This window comes from Stomoxys calcitrans, chromosome 4 (assembly GCF_963082655.1).
Source record: "Stomoxys calcitrans chromosome 4, idStoCalc2.1, whole genome shotgun sequence".
Lineage (NCBI taxonomy): Eukaryota > Metazoa > Arthropoda > Insecta > Diptera > Muscidae > Stomoxys > Stomoxys calcitrans.
The window spans coordinates 175,197,953-175,219,292 of NC_081555.1; the positions used below are offsets into that span (position 1 = coordinate 175,197,953).

The window sequence follows — 21,340 nt, forward strand, 5'->3', positions numbered from 1 at the left end:
AAGGTTTGTGGCTAAAAGAAAGGACTGAGAAAGTAAATCACCTATATGTCTCACTCACACATAAAAAAACGGAAAAAAACACATCTACGAGCGCACTCTACAAAGCCGACGAATCTTCCAAAGTAAAATCAATTTTTTTAAATTATTAATGTTTAACGAACATGATAATACCAATCACTATTTATCACAAAGAAATTAAAAAATTATTGAAATTGTTATTTAAATTTTTATGTTATCCAAGTTAAACAGTAGAAAGTATTTTTCAAAAATTTCAAAAAATGATTTTGTTATCAATTTTTAAAAAAATGTCTTAAAACAAAGCAGGAAAGCAAATTTTGTTAATTTTTTGGTTTGTCCTTCTGAAAATGGGAAAGTTTTTTCCCCTAATCTTTGTTTTTAAGTATGTCCTAGGATTATGCTTTTAAATTTAATTTTAAAATTTAGATTCACTTATAGAAATGTTTGAATCACTCTTTTTTTTGAAAACGCAAAATTTGTCAATCCCTCATTTTGATCGAGAAAAATTTCAGACTCAAATGATAAAATTAATTAATTTTTTTACTGCATATTTTTATTTTCAATTCATTTCTTATGGAAATTATGTGTGAACTTCTTTCTGTGTATTAAACATTTTCTTGGGATTTCAATCATTTTCTAACTGCAAATTGCAAGGATTGGCAATATGGAATGACACTTGAAAACTCAACTGTAAAATTTCTTCACAAAAACTTTATTAAAACAAAGAGTAATACAAAAGAATCCTTAAACACTAATTACCCACCCTACGACCTATAGAGTTTTTATTTTTAGGGCCTCCTGTATGTTTGCTGGCGTCCATGATTGCCCTGATATGACATCTCGATTTTATCTTGTGCTGTGCGCGTTGCTGTCTCAATGTATTTATGTAATTTTTCCTCAAGCTCCACTTGGGCCTGCTTATATTCAATATCGTCTGCATTGACCTTTAAGCCATGCAACAGCAGATCCAAAGTATTAAGGGGCAAACACATTTCGGGATTTGTTACGGCTATTGAATGTTTAAAACTAAAGTATTCACTACCCGCTCCTAACATGGCAGACAGCATTTCTTGAGCCAATTCAGCAGCTTCCAGCAGACGATTGTGTTTAACAAACAAGTGAAGCAACTCAGAGCAATTGGCTAATTTGTAATCGTTATAAAGCCATTGCGGTATAAAAGCTTGTAGACTAAGTAATTTATTTACGACAGATTTGCGTACAAGTGTTGAGTTATCCTCTTCATTATCTTCCACTAATTTACGCAACAGAGACCAAGCCATATCTGAGGCCTTGTTACGATGTGGCAAATCTGCCAAATCGTTTTCTTGCAGCCAAGTCCATGGTTCGCTGGGATTTTCATCGGCGGTACGCACACAGGCCGAAGCCAAACTATCAAATATGGGTAGCAAAGTTATTTCAAAACCTTTGGCCAACTTAATGGCTGTTGTGTAGAGACCACAACTTGCCAAAATCATGCCAAGTTCCTGAGGCCCTGCATTTAAGAACGAATGCACATCTTTACGATGACCAGCCAAATTTATGAGTGCCTCTGTATGCAAAAGTTCTCGTTTGATGTGTTTAATTTCCAAGACAACTACTTGGGTTCTATTGAAGGTTGTTGAGTGATCGTTATTATCGGGATCCTCATCCATGGTTGTGTCTTTTGAAGAATTGTGTATGTCATATTCATCGCCTATAATGGGCTTGGCAATCCAGCGGTAACGTTCATCAATTAAATGCAGGCAGTTCAAGCACACCAGCAATGCCGAAAATCGTTTGTTTAAAGCCTCCAGGGAATCTCCCTCCAACTGGTACCTCATACTCTGTTCATACATAATAGCCGAAGCTGAAAGGAGAAAAAATCAACTCAATAAAAATGGACTATTTATGTACCCTGCTAGACACCTACCTTTTCTCATATTGCCATTGTTCACATGAAAGGCGTAAAGAAAATCATAAATATCATTTTGATCCATCGATTGAGATCTGGCACGGGATTCCACAATATTTTCAAACTCCTCATGTAGACCCACGTATGGAAAGTGCATCAGCAAATCATAACGTTTACGCGCAAAGAGAGTTATAACCAACTGCCGCAGGCAATCTTTACGTCGCGAAAGTTCCGCATTGTATATTAGAGAGTGATAGGCCTCCTCGTAGTGTTCCAGCTGCAAATGATTGTTGAAGACAATCGACTGAAACATTGGCAGCTGGGGATCTTCTTTGTCCAATAGACCAATGGCCACTTGGGCCATGCTTATAATGTGATCCAAAGCATTATGCTGTTCAAACAATTGGATTACCTTCAGATAGTATTGGGCAATGCATTGATTGGTAATTTTTAGTTTCGAGCTGTCCCCTTCAATTTCGGTCAAGTTCTCCACTAAACTTGAATAGGAAGTATTTTTCAAAATCTTTTCAGCCAAAAATTGTTCCTTGACAACACCTTTGGCGGATTGTAAAAATAAATCGTAGGCCTTTTGTGATTCACCACTGTCGAGTAGAGAAACTGCCAGTATGAATTGTCGCGAGCAAATATTCCATTCGCACCAGCTGTTGAGCAGGCGCACATAGTCTGCAATGATGATATGCTGGCAGGTGCTAAACAACCATTCGCCAAAGACAAAATTGAACGAGACAGCCCATATAAGTTGGCTAACTATGTTGGCCAGAGGCATCAGGGTTTGTTGCCAAGTGACATTTTCCAATACCTTAAAGTTATCAGCGAATAATGCCAAAGCCGTATACAGCCCCTTAGCATTAAGGAATATCTGCAATAGGGGTGCTGAATTACATTTGCCACCATTCGAGTAAATACGACCGGAGCCAGTTGTCAATTGCAGCAGATTAAGGCGCTGAATGGATGACTCTAGTCCTGCCGCGTTGTTTATATTGACCGGAGTTTCTGATATCCAGATCATGACATAATAAGATTGTAGAAAAATTAAAACATCAGGCATAAATTGCGAGCGCAAACATTCCAAAATGTCTACAGGCAAGGAATGGGTGTTTATGAGAATCTGTTGCAGCAACAGGAGATTACGGCAAATGGCAAAGCGTATGAGGGAATTTTGTCGAACCGTTTCGGCCAGCAATGACAATCCTACCTGGCTGCCAAATAAGGCTCCCAAAGACATTAGGAATTTAGTTGATTGTGACACTTGGGTGTAGTTGGATTGCGTTGTTTCAGGATTACCATTTTCCATGCGTAGACAATCTAGTAGCATAGATATAGCCATTCTCAAATCTTTGATATTTTGAATTTTTTGACGTATGCAAACCAAAAAATTGCGAGGCAACAATTCCTTTTCGGTATCCCCAGCCAATAGATCTTCGGCTAATTTTTCAATCAAAACATTTGGCATTTCCAACTGATACAGTTTTCTGTCCATATCAATTTTAACATCTTCCGGTAACCATTTCTCTATTTGTGACAGGATTCCTACCAAATTAATCATATCGCGGCCTTGTTTCTCAGCATCACCAAAATGTAAAGGCACCACAAAATCGATTTCCACATCTTCGCCAGCCAACATGATGTGCTCAATAGTTTCACAAGGACGCAACAATGAGAATGAGTTCTTTTTTACCACGCACACAGCATCTAAGGGCTCCAGAATTACTAATCCGCTAGGTTGCGAAGCCTTCATGTGATATTGTTCGCAACAAGAATAGAAACGCTCCCACATTCTGGTGGATATTTCCAAATAGTCATCGTCAGATACATCGAAATCTTTGACCTCATTTTGGATTTCATCTTCGATGGCCTGGCAGACATGTTCCTTCAATAATGTCATGGTGCAGTGTTTACCTTCGAAACGGACATTGGAGCGACGGAACATCTGAAACACAAAAGGGGTTTTTTTTGATTGTTTTTTTTTTTTGGAGTGGGGAGGGGGAGGCCTAATGTGGCGTATAAACTTACAAATAATGCTTTGGCTATTACACTGCGTTCAAATTTGCCTGGGTGGAATATGTACGAACAATACGCCTCTCTGGGATCCATACCCTGTTCCATGCCCAAACAATAGCGATCTGGTGGTGGCTCCATTGCAGCGGAAACCCAATTCATGCCCATACCACGCATAAGTGAAAAACTTGAAATGCTAAATTCTCCTTCGGCATTACTCCACAAGGCCCATATTCTGGAATTGCATACATCAAAGTCGGTCAGATCCAATTGTGGGGCAGCTATAATTTTGCGACGTTGCAGAGATAAACCGGAACTGCTGCTGGGATCGATGTGTAAATCGAGGCAAACAAATTCCGAGCCCGTTGCATGTGAAAGGAATGCACAAAAGCTGGTGTCACTGATTTTACGCAACGCATTGCTTTGGGCTAAATATGGTAAAATTGCAATTAATAATTTTCTATTCATAAAGGTAGTATATTAAATGTCTTTTCTTTGAATATTAACAGTGACCAGTATGATGGGCAAGATATAAATCTCTAGTTACTACAATACTTACGCCCTTGCATGCGCTGTTCACTCCCCTCTCGCACACAATTAATGGCACATAAACTCTGCAAATTAACAGTGGACCAAACTCTCAGATGATCGTTGCGATACAGAGCCAACAACAAGATTTGGTTATTAATGCAGGTAAAAACAATTGAGTTGGCATGATCTGCATCAGAGGTGTCACTTTTACCCCTGCAAAAACAAGTAAAAGTGAAATAGGTAAAAAAGAGATGTAAGCACAAACAATTACAGATTACTTACGTTAAGGCTCCCTTAATGTTGGAAAAAATTCTGGGCATTATGTGATGCTCCTTCAATGGGTTCCCAATAGTATGTCCCGTAGCACAATTCATTGTGTATAGCATCAGCTGATTTTGGCAAGATAAAGCAAAATATGCCTCTTCTCCATTTTCAGAGAGATAACTGGAAGCAGTATGTGGGACATGGTTATCTAAAAACAATTAACAAAAATTATAAAATTTTTTGTTAATTCGCAAAGAGTGCCAAAAACATACTTGAGCCCCGAAACTGTGTGTCAATAACATAAAAACTACTGGGGTTACGTGCTGCCGTTACGCTAGCATCAAAAAATATTGAGTATGATTGCGAATCATTAAATTCCACTGAAGGAATATTTGAGGTTCCAGTCGCATTACTATATGAACTAGAAGAACACGAGCCGTCTGCCAACGAATCCGGATGTGGAAAGGAAATTCGATGCAGGCTGCACACAGTACTGACTAACAGCACCACATGTTCACCACTCTCGGCTATGGTCACCGCCAACACTGGTGAATCTGTGAATTTGTATCGCAAATTGTTTTGATACAAATTGAAATCCAGACTTATTTCAGTCAATTCCAAAATGTCCTGATATGAACGCCAATAGATGTAACGATTACGATTGTGATTTAATGTGACATTTTTATAGCAATAGCCACCCGCCTTTTCCGCAACTTTGATATCCTGCAAGGTGCTGTGGGTACCTCCTGAAATTGCAAGAAAAAAATCATAAAATGTATACCGAGAACATCAATTTCAATTTGTATTTACCGGTGTTTAGGGTAATTTCATGCCACTCCTCTTGGGAAGAATTTGTTGGCATAACTTCACGATAGCTTAAGCTTTCCATTTTAATGGCGAAATAACCCGAAGACTTCCTTTTTATTAATATCTCACAACAATTTTCTTCCTGTAATTTGCAGCAACACACACAATAAGACAAGCGGCAAAAACAAGTTCAAACTTAACCTACAAATATGCAATGTCAAATGGTAAACAAACCCAAGGCAGAGCAGGGTAGGAAATATAATCATCACATGCGAAATTTACACAGCAAATCAAAAGATTACACATCATGACATAATTACCAGCGTACCGTAAACAGCTGAATACAATTTTTTTCTCACAAAGTGCACTATCTGTCAAAGAAAAATTGCACGAACTAGTAATATGCACAAAATGAGAATTGGAACTGACACTACCTGTAAATGAATATATCTTGGTAAAAGCTGAACAGAATACCCTAAAGGCCAAAATAGGCCTTGAGCTTTGTTTTTGAGTGTCGCGTTGCAAAAATGCAATCGGTAAAGTTATATATTTTCAACTTTGATGCTTAAAAGTGAGCATCAAGCATCATTTAATGCTGCCGCATGTAGAAATTAAAATGTATTCAAGTTTTGCGTGTTGATTTTTTGGCATTTGTTTGCAGAGTTGAATTTTTCATCACGACGCTCCTCAACGCTAATTTCTTTATGTGTGTTGGCAAAACGTCGATCAGTTTGATGGCAAGATAGCGGATTACACTTAATGATTTGTGGTTGTTGTACAAATGAGACCACCTTTAATTGTTTCGCTATGACAGCACGCGAACTCTTGCTAGCATATCCTTGACTACGCTAGAACATTTTGGCAGCTGAATTTACCTTATTTATGTGTTCACTACTGTAATAACTGTTGGCCATAAGCAGTCTGTCGTGCGCTTCAATTTATGAGGCACCTTAAGTTTTGACACCCGCAAATTTACTTTCATCTGTTAACCACTACATGTGGCAATTTTAAAAGCCAATTGTGAAATAAAACCCAAGATAATGGCTAGTTTAAAACGAGAAGTAGATAATTTACAAGCACTGGTGAGTATTCACATATAAAGTTGCAATTATCATTAATTACAATTAGTTTCATCATCATGGAAAAGGAACGCATAACTGCCGAGTTACGGGCCCGTATAGAAGACACAAAAAATGGTGTGGGTTTAGAAGAAGAAGACGAAGAATTAACAAAATTGTTGTTGGAGAATAGCAAACTGAAACATCGTCTGGCAATATTGGAAAATGTGAGTACATTTTTGCCGGGTTTGATACATTTGGGTGTAAATGTTGGATGTGTCCTCCACAGGCTATTGATGTTGAAAAGAGTGGAGGCTCAGGAAAGGCATCTGCTTCCATTGGAAAGTCATTCACTCCCGCAGTGATTCCTCCCCATATTAATACGATGGTCTCTGTTAGCGACCATTTTTTGGATTTGTTTACAAACGCCATTGCCAAGGCTTATCCTCAACTTGCCGGCACGTTAGCAATAATTTCACCCGTTAATGCGAATGCTGCTAAATTTGGCGACTATCAATGCAATAGTGCCATGTCTTTGGCCAAAACTTTAAAGGCTAGTGGTATAAACAAGTCCCCTCGGGATATAGCCCAGGAAATATTAAAGCAATGTGAACCTTCTCCACTGGTGGAGAAAGCAGAAGTCGCAGGAGCTGGTTTCATCAATGTTTTCTTAAAAAAGTAAGAGTTTGGAAGTAGCTAAAAGCGTCATAGAGCATAATAAAAACTTTTTTTTCAGATCCTATGCCATTGATGCTTTAACGAATATCCTGAAATCTGGGGTAAAAGCACCTGAAGTTAAGAAGCAAAGAGCTTTAGTGGATTTCTCTTCTCCCAATATTGCCAAGGAAATGCATGTGGGACATTTGCGTTCTACCATTATTGGAGAATCAATTTCGCGCTTGTTGGAATTTATGGGACACGATGTTTTGCGCGTGAATCATGTGGGGGATTGGGGTACACAGTTTGGTATGTTAATTGCCCACTTGGAAGATAGGTTTCCTAATTTCTTGAAAGAGAGTCCACCTATTGGCGATTTACAAGCATTCTACAAGGAATCTAAGAAAAGGTTAACCAGTTTCAAGATTTTGAATTTTCTTGATACTAATTTTGTTGATTAATTTTTAGATTCGATGAGGACGAAGAGTTCAAAAAACGCGCATATAGCCGTGTCGTTCAACTGCAAAGTGGTGAAGCCAACTCTACTAAAGCCTGGAATTTAATTTGCGATGTTTCCCGCCGTGAGTTCCAAAAAATATACGATCGCCTGGATATTTCGTTGACCGAGAAAGGTGAATCGTTCTATCAATCTCGTATGATAGAGGTTGTGAAATTGTTAGAATCCAAGAATCTTTTAGAATTTGATGAAGGTCGCAAAATTATGTGGCCCACTGCGGATAAAAGCGGTATTCCTCTCACAGTGGTGAAATCAGACGGGGGTTATACCTACGACACATCGGATATGGCTGCTATACGCTATCGTATTGAAGAAGAAAAACGTGATTGGCTAATCTATGTGGTCGATTCGGGACAACATACTCATTTGAAAAATATTTATTTGGCTGCAGAAAGGTGCGGCATCCTAAATCCAGAAAAACATCGTGCGGAACATGTTCAATTCGGTGTTGTTTTGGGAGAAGATGGCAAAAAATTCAAAACACGTTCAGGAGAATCTGTGAAGTTGTCCGATCTTTTGGACGAAGGCTTAAAAAGGTCTTTGGACAAACTTATTGAAAAGGAGCGCGACAAGGTATTGACGCCTCAGGAACTCAAAGCAGCACAAGAGTCGGTGGCCTACGGTTGCATCAAGTATGCCGATTTAAGTCATAATCGAACCAACGAATATGTATTTTCCTTTGACAAAATGTTGGAAGACCGTGGCAATACTGCTGTCTATCTACTCTATGCTTTTACGCGTATTTGTTCTATTTCCCGCAACAGTGGCGAAGATTTCTCTGATTTGGCTAAAGTCTTGGAATCGACAAAAATTGAATTGGAACACGAAAAAGAATGGAAATTAGCAAAAACATTACTCAAATTTCCCGATATGTTGGTTAAGATATCCAAAGATCTGCTTTTGCACATTTTGTGCGAATATTGTTACGAGGTATCAACTGTATTTTCCGAGTTCTATGACAATTGCTATTGCATAGAAAAGAATAAGGAAGGACAAATCGTTAAAGTAAATCGCAGCCGTATTTTACTGTGTGAAGCCACTGCCGCTGTGTTGAGGAAATGTTTCCACATTTTGGGCCTTAAACCAGTGGCTAAGATTTAATCGTTATACCTAAGTAGAATCGTGCTTGTGACATCAGAACAATGCTATTCGCTTTCTTTTTATGGAAAATAAAATTTATTTTTGTGTATGTTTTTCTACCATTAATACAGAAAAATTAAATTGCTTAAATATGTAATATTTAAGACAAAGTATAGTATGCTAGCCACTTATTTAAGAATCAAGGTAAAACTAAAAGAAAGTATTAAGGTTAGGCTTAAGTGGCAGTCTGTCATCAGGCTTGCTTAGACGTTTTCACCCATAGTGATACCACAGGAAGGTAGGTATATAGTATGTACTTAAGGCATTCTAGGGATTATTTTTTATTTTGCATCGTGCACATACAGTCTGATTCTCAAAACTCCTAGGGAGTTAATCGCTCCCTCGAATAAAATTCTTCTATTCTGATTGAATAGGGAGAGGACAAATGTATGATAGAGAATTTGCAGATATGGCCCAGTTAGGATTAGGTATTGTTAGGTTGGAAAAGGATGATACCAAAACATTGACTTAATATACGCGGATGTGTTCGATTGGCCTATTGTACCTAAAACCGGGTTTGTACCTAAAATTCCTGTCTCTACTGCTAGACGGCCCATCAACGTACCTTCTCACATCGTTTGATAGCATGAGATCTTTGAGTCTGGATTAACTCCCCTTTCCTATATGGCTTCCGGTCCCAGCATATTCATGTAATCGCTCTCATTAAACCTCACCACCATCTCCATCGTGGAAAAAGCGATCCTCGCAAAGCTGTTGTAGGTGATAAAGTTCATTCTGGCCCATAGGATCGTGATGGCCATTTATTAATACAAAATCTGGTGCAGTGTGGCACCAAATTCTCAGTAGGCTGTCAAATTTCTGAATACTTCCTAATCGACATTCTAGTTTTTATTTGCATTATAATGTGTAGAAGCCACAAGATCCAAATATGTATGATTATAAACGTGTAAATTATAAACTTAAACAATTAAATGTGAAAAACAGGATCAAAATGTGAAAAAAAATTTAAAATCCAAATAAAGTATTTGACATTCTATTGGGATTTGGATACAACTATGGAATTGGACAGGATTCACTAATAGAAGGTTTGATCACTTGCGAAAACATAAAGTGGATAGGCCCCATGAAGATCATTAAGGATGTCAAAACTACCGATTGAAAATGTCATCAAATAGGGGAAGACGTAAACAAATAATAAATCTAAAAAGAGAGCAAATTGACATCCTCAATGCTTAGTACTGCCAAAAATTAAAAAAATTGTGTGTCGGCTGACAAGGCGGATTTGAAAAGGTGTTCACGCCAACAGCTGTTAACAACCGGCCAGGTTTGACGGTGTTAAGATGTCAGATTTTTGTTTGCATTTTCTCTGTTGTCATCTTTTTCGTATATTCTCTGCTCATGTACGCACACGTATCAACATAAGCACACAAATTTCTTTGTGTGTGTTGGCAAAACGTCGATCAGCTTGATGGTAAGATGACGGATTGCACCGTATGATTTGTGGTTGTTACACAAATTAGACCACCTTTAATTGTTTCACCATGGTCAGCTGATTGCTTGGCTTAACCTTATTCAGTAAATCCTGGGAATTGGAAAATTTCATCAGCTGGGCAAGTGACTTAACGAAAGATTTAAGAAATTTTACAAGATATATAAACTGCTTGTTCTTCCTAATATCGTAAAAGTGGCACAGTTTAGATTAATGCCAGTTGACATGTCTAATGCAGCATTTTAACCAATTCCTCTTTTTGTTCCTTCGTAAATAGAAAATTGATTTGCAAATTATTACGAAGCAATGCTCAATTGTGTTGGAAAAGTTTGTGAAATATACAAATAAAAATTTTCTTTATATTTTGGCACAATGGAAAAATTGCAAAATGTTAAAATTATACCGTAAGCAAAAACAGCAGTTTCACAAATGTTTTAACCTAAATTGTGGGGTTTATTAGAAAAAAAGACCAAGCAATTTATATATCTTGTAAATTTCATAAAATCTTTGTACTTAACCTTCTTAATTCAACCATATGGGAAACAAAAAACCTCAGAGACTAAAGGCATAAGAGTGCCATATAAAATGCTTGTAAAACAACTTGTCGCTGACTCTTGTCTCTTTGATTCGGTTTAGACTCCAAGCAGTCAACAAATAAAAACATTTCAACACGCCGTTTAAACGCAATAGCAGCGACTTTGTTATCCACTCAAAACAAAAACATCAGATTTGGACATACACTAGCCAGAGAGCATCTGAAAAGAATTAACATAGTCGATACCGACTTATGTGAGTGTGGCTCTATTCAGTCTATAGACCATCTCACATTTGAATGCCCCAACATGGATTTAGACGCCAGAGACCTACTGATTGACAGGGCCAGAAGAATCGGAATCAACCGAACTAGCTGTCTGGAAATATTGCAGAAGGACGACTGCAATCTGTACATGGCAATTTATAAATTTTATAAACGTTCCAACAAATTACTTTAAAAATTTCAACAATCAACCCTATCAAACAATCAAACAACATTAAATTTCAACAATGCAACCCGGCAATTTACTATAATCCCCAACTATAGATCCCAGGAAAGGTGGCATCATAGATCTGGTGTCTCAGTCACCTTTTATTAAATGTTTCATATGCGCAGCATATGAAACCAAGAAGAAGAAGAAGAAGAAGAAGAAGAAAACAAAAACATATGATCCGAAGACAATAAAATCAAAACAAAAACACAATCATCCTATCATCATGGAAACTGAACTAGATTTTGATGAAGATTTATTGCAAAAGGCCCAAGATAAAGTTGGATTAGGACAGATTCTTATTAAATATCTTGAAGAATTTTCAGAGATTCCTGGTGTACAAAAGGTGCAAAGAAAAATCGTGCAGGAGATTAAATTTCTACAAAAGGTGAGTGGGCTTATTTCCAACGATTTTTTTTATACAAATAATAAAATATTTGCAAAGGTCATTAAAAACAAAACGCTTAAAATAAATCATGTACAATGCAGTAATTTAACACACTACGAGTTTTTGGTGAAAATTCTCCAACAACAAAGGGATGTTGTTCACGTTGATTGTGGTTTTCCAGTTGACTATAGGGAAAATCCTCTAAGGGTGGATATTGTCTGCGAAAATGGATTGAAATGGATTAAAGGTAAGAAATAAGAATGGTTTAATTGGAACATTTAAAAATTTAATCAAATATTTATATTTTTTTAAGCAATTGCAAGAAACTCAAAATCTCTCACTGATGCAGCTCGTGGCGAAGCTAGCTATGGCGCACGCAGTATAGTTGATCAGGCTCAAGAATTTGTCGAAGCTTCCTCTCAAAACTTATGTATGTTTAAATGTCCCAAGGTATGTAGGTCCGTTATCACTTTTTCTTTTGTTTGGTTTTATTTTATATTTGTTGGTTTTTTTTTGCATTTTGTCGCAGGTGGTTTTTTATTTCAGCCATGATATAGAAAACGAATTGTTGGAGGCCTTGCAAGCTGAAGGTGTGGAAATTGCTTCTTTGGAACAACCTTCGGAGGTTGACAAGAGTTCCGATATAAGCAATGTTGGCATTCTTAACTTAGATATAACAACTCTATTGGCTTACGTTAGCAATGTTTGTAATGGCAGCTGCAATTGGATTTTTCAAGAGCCCATTTTAACTGAACAAGCCGAAAAAGAAAGAGAATCCCCATTGAAGCCTATACTGGATAAATTGTTTTGTGGTAAGTATCCTAGGAGTCCAATCTCTAAATTTGCTCACAAACATTCCAATAAAGAACAGTAGGCAAAATTCTCACATGTCAATGAGTGCTGTGCGATCAAGTTTAAGATGAATTATAAGGGACCTCCTTTTTATAGCTGAGGTCGAACGGCTTGCCACAAGGCGTTACCTCTTCGACGACACTTTTTTGCATGGCTACAATGACAGTAACATGGCGTGCCGCAAGCATTAGTAGGGAAAACAGCTGCTGAAAATATTATCTGATGTATGATGTATACACTTTTTTTCTAAAGCAAGCTAAAAGTAACAGCTGATAACTGACAGAAGAAAGAATGCAATGACAGAGTCACAAGCTGTGACAAAATTTGTCAACGCCGACTATATGAAAAATCCGCAATTACTTTTTGGGCAACCCAATATATTGAGGCAACGGTGTATTAAAATATTATTGTTGTTGTTGTTGTATCCACATTTTCATGTGAAGGTGGCAATCCTCGTCAAGCTCCTGTAGGTGAGCAAGCTCGTTCCGGTCATTAGTTATTTAAAGCCGTCAATAACTCTCCTCGTCATTATCGAGCATCGTAGGCACTCAGTATTTGTGCAAGAGCCGATACCACCCGACCTCTCACTGAGACTTCGCTCGACACCGATATTTGTCCACGACTGCAGTTACAGCTACTCCGGATAGAGCATTCCACTATACGCATCCTGTGGACGCGCCCGGTAGCTCGCAGTTAAGCTTCTCGTGACAGCAACTTACACTACACAAATCGAGCCTGTTTGGTGCTTACAGCTATCCCGTGCCGGGACTAAAATATTGTATTTCCATCTTACTTTTAACAACGACTAGGGATGTGAGTTGTTCATAGAATAAACTATTTCCAGAGTTTATAGATAAAAAGGTATAGCTTTGTTGGTGTGTTGTCCTAGAAAGAAGTCTAGATGTTAGTTTCCTAGCCAAGCGACTTTACCTTGAGTAAAACATCACAAGCAACTTCCTTAGTTTTTATTTGGCCATTGGCTTATTCAATGAATCTCAATAAGCACCTAAAATATTGAGGCAATCCGTTCCAATCAAAAAACATTTTTTTTTAGAATGGTCGTATTTCTTTTCTATTTAGGTTATGATTCTTTCTCAAGGAAGATTTCTTGAGTAATGGATACCAATATTCGCAACTGGCGTTAACAGTTAAACATAAAAGTAGCCAGAAAAAACAAATTTTCGAAAGAGCCAGTTCCTTATCTTATAATCGTATTTGTTTTATTTTTTTCTTTTTTTGCAGATAAACGCCTTATATGCTGCTCTACTGCCCATAAGTCTTTCCAAGACATTGTTAATCTCCTGGGAGGTCCGTTGGAAAAACAACGAGCCGATGAACTTACACAACGCATTGAAATATTCCCGGATGTGGCATCGATTCCTTCCGAAATAGCCAGTATTAAATTTAGTGGCAAAATTAACGAAAGAAGCTTGCTGATTTTTGCTTTTGGCATGGATATGAAAGCAGTCACTGTAACATCAAATAAAGCCTTTGTGCGTTCAGCTAAAATGCAGGTATGTAACATCGATATTTTATTATTTATTAAATCAATGCTTAAACCATTTTGTTTCCTTTACATATTAGGGTATTAATGTACCAGTGTTTACCCACCAGGCTAGGGCTTTAACTGAAGCGAAAGAGCAATTTGCCACCGCTTTGCCGGTGTAAAACTGCGAAATGGCCTTCGACTTGTACGGTATATGGAATCTGTTAAAATTTAAGAAATGTTTTTTTTTTTTACTAATTACTTTTATTAGAAATGAATGTATATAGAGAATACAGAATTTATACAAATTTATTAAAATTTTAATTATATCTTTGTATCCTCTTGATTCTCATTGTAAACTGTTTGCAACAAGGTGAAGTAACTCATTGAAGTACTTAAAATAGCTGTAAAAGATTGCAAAGATAATGTAGAAAATTTAAGAGCAGTAATTTTTACAGGTCTTTGGCTGCACATTATCATTATTTGTAGATTTTGACGAAAACTCTTATTCGCTGGTATGCAATTTTCCACACGACCTGCGATATCCAAGGGTAGGACTGCAACTGCCTGAGTCATAAAACCATCGTTGGCATTTACCGTTTTTGTTGTATGGCTTGCGCCTTCCCAATTGCAGCTGTATAAGTGACTGGCGGTTTCGGTAGACTGAAAGAAGATTGCCGCTTATTATACAGCTGAAGTTGTTTTTTTGTCTTTAAATGAAATTACATGCTGTATTAGAGAGTCACCATTCCAACACAAAACGTAAAGTTGTGACAAAGAAGATGATATGTAAACTATAAATTTTACATAATCCCCAATGAACATATCTTTGCCAGTGACCAGTTGAAATCCTACCATACATATTAAAATTGAGGATATGGTAAAGTTGACCAACAATATGGGATTAAAAAAGTTTTCAAGTTTTGCAGAAAACCTGTAAAAAATAGTTACATTAATTACATTAATGATTACGAATGAACCTATGAATCGCATTAGCTAGTCAAAATTTCAGTCTCGGCGCGGAATAGCTGTGAGCACCACACAGGCTGAAATAGTGGGGTCCGATTTGTGTGGTGTTCACTGCTGTTACGAGAAGCTTAGCTGCGAGCTACCGGACGCGTCCACAGGTTGCCATACGGCGTAGCTGCAACGGCAGTGGCGGACAATGAGACATATCGAGCGGAGTCTCAGTGAGAGGTGGGGCGGCACCGGCTCTTGTACATATACTGAGTGGCTCTGATGCTCCATATGACGAGGCGAGTTATTGGCGCCTTTAAATAACCAATGGCCCCCCTGTTTCCGCGGCGATCGGTCCTTTGGATCGGAACGCTTGACGAGGATTGCCACCTCCACATGAGAATGTGGCTACAACAACAACAACATTTCATTCAGTTTGAATAATTATAATTATTTCAGATTATTGACATACAGCTTGGCATGTTATGACTATAAGCACCACATGGGTTGGAACTCTGTTCCGATTTGTGTGTTGTTCATCGTCATTATGAGAAGCTCAGCTGAGAGCTACCGAGCGCGTCCACAGGTTGTGGATAGTGGGACGTTCCATACACGGAGTAGTCGCAACTGCAGTCGCAGACAATCATTCGAGGGGAGAGTCTCAATGGGAGGTTCGCCGGCACCTGCTCTTACTTAAATACTGAGCGCCTATGATACTTGATACGACAAGGCAAGTTATTGGCGCCTTTAAATAACCAATGGCCAACCTTATAGCCATTGGTCTGTCATCTTTTGTTATATCACCCATTTAAACCGATCTCCCCATTATACTTCTTAAACCAATAGAGAGCGCTTCTTCTTATCCGATTTGCCTGAATTGTGTACTATGACGTTTTCTGTGATGTCCAATAGATGCCGCAAGTATAATGCGAATCGGTCCAAAACCTGGAGCCGAATTAAGGTATATGTGAACGAGTAAAATTGTTCGAAATCTCTCTATTGTGAATTGTGTACTAACTCATTGTTGAACGGATTTTTTTTTAAGAACGCGAATGTTTAATTCGAGCAATATTTATAAAAACTTTGACACACAAATTTGTAAACAAGTGCTATAAAAATTTGTAAACAAGTGTCATGAAATTTCATTCGATACCAAAGCGAACTCTATCACGTATGCGGTAATTCGGCACCTGATATAGCACCCATATTAAGCGATCTCTAGATTGAGCCTCTAGAGGGCGCAATTCTTATCCGATTTGCCTGAAACTTTGCACGATAACTTCTTGTATGACCTTTATAATACGTGGCAAAGTTGCGATCCACTAAAAAGTTGCGATCCATGATGAAGGGTATATAAGATTCGGCGCGGCCGAACTTAGCACGCTTATTTTTTTGGGGATTTCATTGAAAACAAATTTTTTAAAATTTTCGAGAAATCAAGTTTTACGCAATTTTCAGTAAGACTTGATTTTTTGTTTGAAATTTTCTGTGAAAATAAAATTTATTTTCGAACAAATTTTCATTTAAAATTTCGACCATAAAAACCAGAGAGTTTCAGGTTTCGATCTCGTCAAATTTCTTTGAGAATAAAAATTTATGTAAAATTGCCATTAAAATCAATTTTTTTTGCAAATTTTCATTGCATAAAAAAGTTTCCGATATTTTTAACAAAAATATTTTTTAGGTTTTCATTAAAAACCAATTTTTTTTCAAAATTTTATATGAAAACCAAATGATGGCTGTAGATAACATCACCCATTGTCTACTTACTCTATTAATTTATTGTGATCATAGGCGATGCGATTTAACAACTTCACATAGATCTCCTGAACATTCAATTCGCTTTCCTTGTGCCTCACCACTCGATTGGCATCCCAAACTAAATTATCAATGCGCTCATGAAGTATGGCAAATTTACCACAAGTGTAGGTGACAAAAAATCCAAAAATGGAATCTTCAGCAAAGAGAGTGGTAACCACACAGACACCAGCAAAAGTGGTAAAAATGTAAGTGGCCACATAACGCCAACCATGATGGGCATCATAGGGAAATAACATTTTATAGGGAAACGGTTTCTCATCGGCATCCAGACCCACATCGACAAATAACACCACCAGCGGCAACACACAGTACATGGATATGAGACAGCTTAAAAGTACCGTCATTATGCGAAAGGTACGCATATTTCGCGAACATTGTGCAGCAATTTGGGGATGGTGATTTCTATGAGATATGGAGAAACATAAGATGATGAACTCAGCTATGAGACCATCTTAGTTGCATACTCACTTGGCTATCCATATATCGTTGACAAATTGTTCGATTATCTCCCTAAATTGCTTTTGATTTAGACGCATATGCAGCAGGCGCACAAAATTCAAGGCTCCCATAAATGTGGTACAGCAATTTTCAGTAGTCATAATAATATCACCAAAATTGTTGATCAGAAAAGCCGTTTGAAATCCAATGGTTATACCCACCGAGGTGACAACATACCATGACCAGCTGGTGTACAACCAACCCCAGAGATAACGTGCCGAATAAAAATCCTTACGGGCCTCTTGACTGAATGGCCAGGAACCATTTAATTTCAGCCAAATACATTGTCCCGGTATGCGATACTTCGGATCATCTGGAGGCTTAGGATTGAACATCCCTTCTTCGAATGTGGCGTCGTGACGAAAGATTTTTGCTTACAGTTTACTTGTGAGGAATGTATGAAGGTTTATATAGGCTCCATTACCACCATTCTTTGCCAGTCAACACAGTTATTAAAAATTCTCTTTGACTTCCTTGCTTTTATTACTTTATGCTGTTTTGAAAATAGACGAGACAGGCGGACAGACCGTAGGGCAGGGCGAAGCAACCATTGGCATTTTTGTAAATATTTTGATTGCTTTCAAATTAGCTGCACTTTTAATTCTTAATTAATGTAGGCGGATTAAGAGCAATTATAATTAATGACCGTATTTGTGATGATTTTAAGTAGCAGCACATAAAAAGGAGTGAATAGCAACAATAACAACGATACTCGTCCTTTCGATGGGCGCACATTGGGTTGAGCGAAACTCGTTGCAGACATTTTTTATGATATTAAAAATAAATGAACACTGGTAAAAATATACAGCAAACAAAAACTGGTAGCTTTGAAAAAATCTTGGTCTTGCTGCTGGGAAAAAAATTTCGAACAAAAATATGTATTCTCCCAATTGGCAATCTCTCAACTTTTAACTTGCTCTTTTCCTTCTGGGTAGTATATAAAAATTCCCCAAGTTTCGAAAGCCTTCCCCCATATAGAATGTGGTGCAAAAAGTGAGCGCCGCTGTATTTGATTATGGATTGATTATTCGCTTCACTGACTTACTGTTTGAGTAGCCTTCATTGTAACCATTGTGCTAGGGTGCGTATGAAAAATGTTGACCGTTTATGAATATTGCTTATACGCCATGGTGGCGTATGAAATCAAAATATTGGTAGTAGACAATTGACAGAAACCCATAGTTAAAGAAAATTTTTCAAATCTATCAAATCGATTGATTTAAAGAAACTCAACAAAATGGAAAACTTTGACTCTTTATCAAATACCCAATTTGTCGATGCTGCTGCTGCCCTTGGCGCTGCTGAAAATCCAACATATACCCCATTGGATATTAATAACCCTCTGGACAATATGCCGCCAATGGATTATGATGATGTCAAGGAACACAGTATGGGCCGCGTCTATGCCGTTTCTGGGCCTGTGGTGACGGCAGAAAATATGACTGGTGCCGCCATGTACGAACTGGTGCGTGTGGGCTATTTTCAATTGGTAGGTGAAATTATACGTCTGGAAGGTGATAAGGCCACCATACAAGTTTACGAAGATACTTCAGGGCTAACGGTAGGCGATCCTGTTGCTCGTACCGGCAAACCATTATCTGTCGAATTGGCCCCTGGCATTATGGGTAATATTTTCGATGGCATTCAACGCCCGCTAAGGACGATTCATGAGCTGACCAAATCCATTTATATACCCAAGGGTATAAATATCAAAAGCCTGTCACGCGATACAAGCTGGGATTTTCGACCTTGCAACATGCGTGAGGGCAGTTTGGTCACTGGTGGCGATATATGCGGTTATGTGGTGGAAAATTCGTTGGTTTCCCACTGCATCATGCTACATCCCCGCGCCAAGGGTCGAGTTACATTCATAGCTCCTGCCGCAAATTACACCATTGTGGATGAGATTTTAGAGACCGAGTTTGAAGATCAGAAAACACGGCACAAAATGTTGCAGGTATGGCCAGTTCGACAACCGCGTCCCGTGGCAGAGAAATGGCCCTCAAATTATCCTCTTTTCACTGGGCAAAGGGTCATTGATGCTTTGTTTCCCTCAGTGTTGGGGGGGACCACAGCAATACCGGGAGCCTTTGGTTGTGGCAAGACGGTGATTTCTCAGTCCCTATCTAAATATTCCAACTCAGATGTGATTGTCTATGTAGGCTGCGGAGAGCGCGGCAATGAAATGTCCGAGGTGCTTAGGGATTTCCCCGAACTATCTGTGGAAATTAAGGGTGTCACCGAGTCCATAATGCAAAGAACCACTTTGGTAGCCAATACCTCAAATATGCCGGTAGCAGCCCGCGAGGCTTCCATCTATACGGGCATTACATTGGCAGAATATTTTCGAGACATGGGCTATAATGCCTCTATGATGGCAGACTCCACATCTCGTTGGGCAGAGGCTTTACGAGAAATTTCTGGTCGTTTGGCGGAAATGCCAGCTGATTCAGGTTATCCTGCCTACCTGGGGGCTCGTTTAGCTTCGTTCTATGAACGGGCCGGCCGTGTTAAGTGCTTGGGTTCTCCCAATCGTGAAGGCACCGTTTCCATTGTGGGTGCTGTCTCACCTCCCGGCGGTGACTTTTCTGATCCCGTGACCTCAGCAACTCTAGGCATTGTTCAGGTTTTCTGGGGTCTTGACAAAAAACTGGCCCAACGAAAACATTTTCCCTCCATAAATTGGCTGATATCCTACTCGAAATATTTACGAGCCTTGGATGGCTATTACGATAAGAATTTTCCCGGCTTTGTATCGTTGCGTGTAAAGGCAAAGCAGATACTGCAAGAAGAAGAGGATCTCTCAGAAATCGTTCAACTGGTGGGCAGGGCCTCATTAGCCGAAAGTGATAAAGTCACCTTGGAAGTGGCAAAAATGTTGAAGGATGACTTTCTACAGCAAAATTCCTATTCCAGCTATGATCGTTTTTGTCCATTCTACAAAACTTTTGGAATGCTTAAGAACATCATAACATTTTATGAGCTAGCCAAGCAGACGGTGGAGATGAGCACATCGAGGTTGGAAAATAAAATCAACTGGAATCAAATTCAAAGCGAAATGGGTGATATTCTCTATCTGTTGCAGTCAATGAAATTTATGGTGATTTTATTTCATCAACAATTGAAGGCCTTAAAGTATTTTTTTTTTATTTCTATTTTTTCTCAAGGATCCCCTAAAGGACGGCGAGGAAAAGATTTTATTGGAATTTGGACAGTTAAATGATGCCATTGAATTGGCCTTTGGCAAACTGACTGGAGGAGAAGAACTTTAATTTTCATATTTTCACAGCAAATTTTAGTTTCAAAATTTTATTTTACTTTTAAAAACTAAGAAATTCAACAATAAAAAATTCAAATGAAACTCAAAAAACGTGAAACTATTAAAACATGAATTTTTGGAAAAATCTAAAAAATGATTTTCGTAGACAAAAAAATTTTCTTGATTTCTCATAAAAAGTGAAACACATAATTCCAAGGCGAATTTAATATGGTGGCCGCATCGGCGAATTGCTACAACAAAGCATCTTTCAAGGCGTATTTAATAAGATGGCCGCATCAACACAGCTGATGGAATTTGATATGTAAAATCATTTTTGAATTCGCGTCATAAAAGTTTCAAAAACTTCAAAATAAATATTTTATTAACTGATTTTTGTGTTTGCTGCTGTTTTGTTTCTTTAACTTTAAGGTTATATAAGGTTAAGGTTATATAATGGTAGGCGTCTAGCAAAAAAGCGTCAAAGGACAAAGACAAAATTTACGGTGGTACAATGCCAGATATAAGAACGAAGAAGATAAGGAGCCAACAGGCATGACAATAATGGGGACCAGGCGGGCTGAAGGAGTTTCCTCCAATCTGCCATTTCAAGCCCCTATTGCAAAAATAATTTAGACAAGAAAAATAGAACAAGAAGCAAAATTGAGAGATTAGGTGGGAGATTGGGTTTATATGTGGACTGTA

At 38.2% G+C, this 21,340-nt stretch overlaps 5 protein-coding genes across 5 annotated transcripts; 3 read left to right on the forward strand and 2 right to left on the reverse strand.

Moving 5' to 3' along the window:
- Window positions 1-806: 806 nt before the first annotated feature.
- LOC106091024 (nuclear pore complex protein Nup160 homolog) lies at window positions 807-5,707 on the reverse strand. Its single transcript, XM_013257417.2, has 7 exons — window positions 5,534-5,707; window positions 4,996-5,469; window positions 4,742-4,931; window positions 4,488-4,672; window positions 3,944-4,356; window positions 1,928-3,860; window positions 807-1,864 (listed from the first exon to the last, which is right to left on the reverse strand). Exons 1-7 carry the CDS (start codon window positions 5,610-5,612, stop codon window positions 807-809), a joined length of 4,332 nt encoding a protein of 1,443 aa, XP_013112871.2. The 5' UTR covers window positions 5,613-5,707.
- A 773-nt stretch (window positions 5,708-6,480) lies between these two features.
- Window positions 6,481-9,015, forward strand: LOC106091026 (probable arginine--tRNA ligase, cytoplasmic). Its single transcript, XM_013257419.2, has 5 exons — window positions 6,481-6,612; window positions 6,678-6,815; window positions 6,878-7,266; window positions 7,325-7,654; window positions 7,714-9,015. Exons 1-5 carry the CDS (start codon window positions 6,571-6,573, stop codon window positions 8,861-8,863), a joined length of 2,049 nt encoding a protein of 682 aa, XP_013112873.2. The 5' UTR covers window positions 6,481-6,570; the 3' UTR covers window positions 8,864-9,015.
- A 2,534-nt stretch (window positions 9,016-11,549) lies between these two features.
- On the forward strand, window positions 11,550-14,440 carry LOC106091038 (UPF0415 protein C7orf25 homolog). The gene is made up of 6 exons (XM_013257438.2): window positions 11,550-11,765; window positions 11,823-12,012; window positions 12,079-12,215; window positions 12,295-12,577; window positions 13,860-14,131; window positions 14,202-14,440. The coding sequence occupies exons 1-6, from the start codon at window positions 11,604-11,606 to the stop codon at window positions 14,283-14,285; spliced, it is 1,128 nt and encodes a 375-aa protein (XP_013112892.2). The 5' UTR covers window positions 11,550-11,603; the 3' UTR covers window positions 14,286-14,440.
- LOC106091019 (odorant receptor 13a) lies at window positions 14,428-17,714 on the reverse strand. The gene is made up of 4 exons (XM_013257410.2): window positions 17,350-17,714; window positions 16,831-17,283; window positions 14,830-15,037; window positions 14,428-14,766 (listed from the first exon to the last, which is right to left on the reverse strand). The coding sequence occupies exons 1-4, from the start codon at window positions 17,712-17,714 to the stop codon at window positions 14,428-14,430; spliced, it is 1,365 nt and encodes a 454-aa protein (XP_013112864.2).
- An 816-nt stretch (window positions 17,715-18,530) lies between these two features.
- LOC106091039 (V-type proton ATPase catalytic subunit A-like) lies at window positions 18,531-20,966 on the forward strand. The gene is made up of 2 exons (XM_013257439.2): window positions 18,531-20,479; window positions 20,547-20,966. Exons 1-2 carry the CDS (start codon window positions 18,617-18,619, stop codon window positions 20,649-20,651), a joined length of 1,968 nt encoding a protein of 655 aa, XP_013112893.2. The 5' UTR covers window positions 18,531-18,616; the 3' UTR covers window positions 20,652-20,966.
- Window positions 20,967-21,340: the final 374 nt, after the last annotated feature.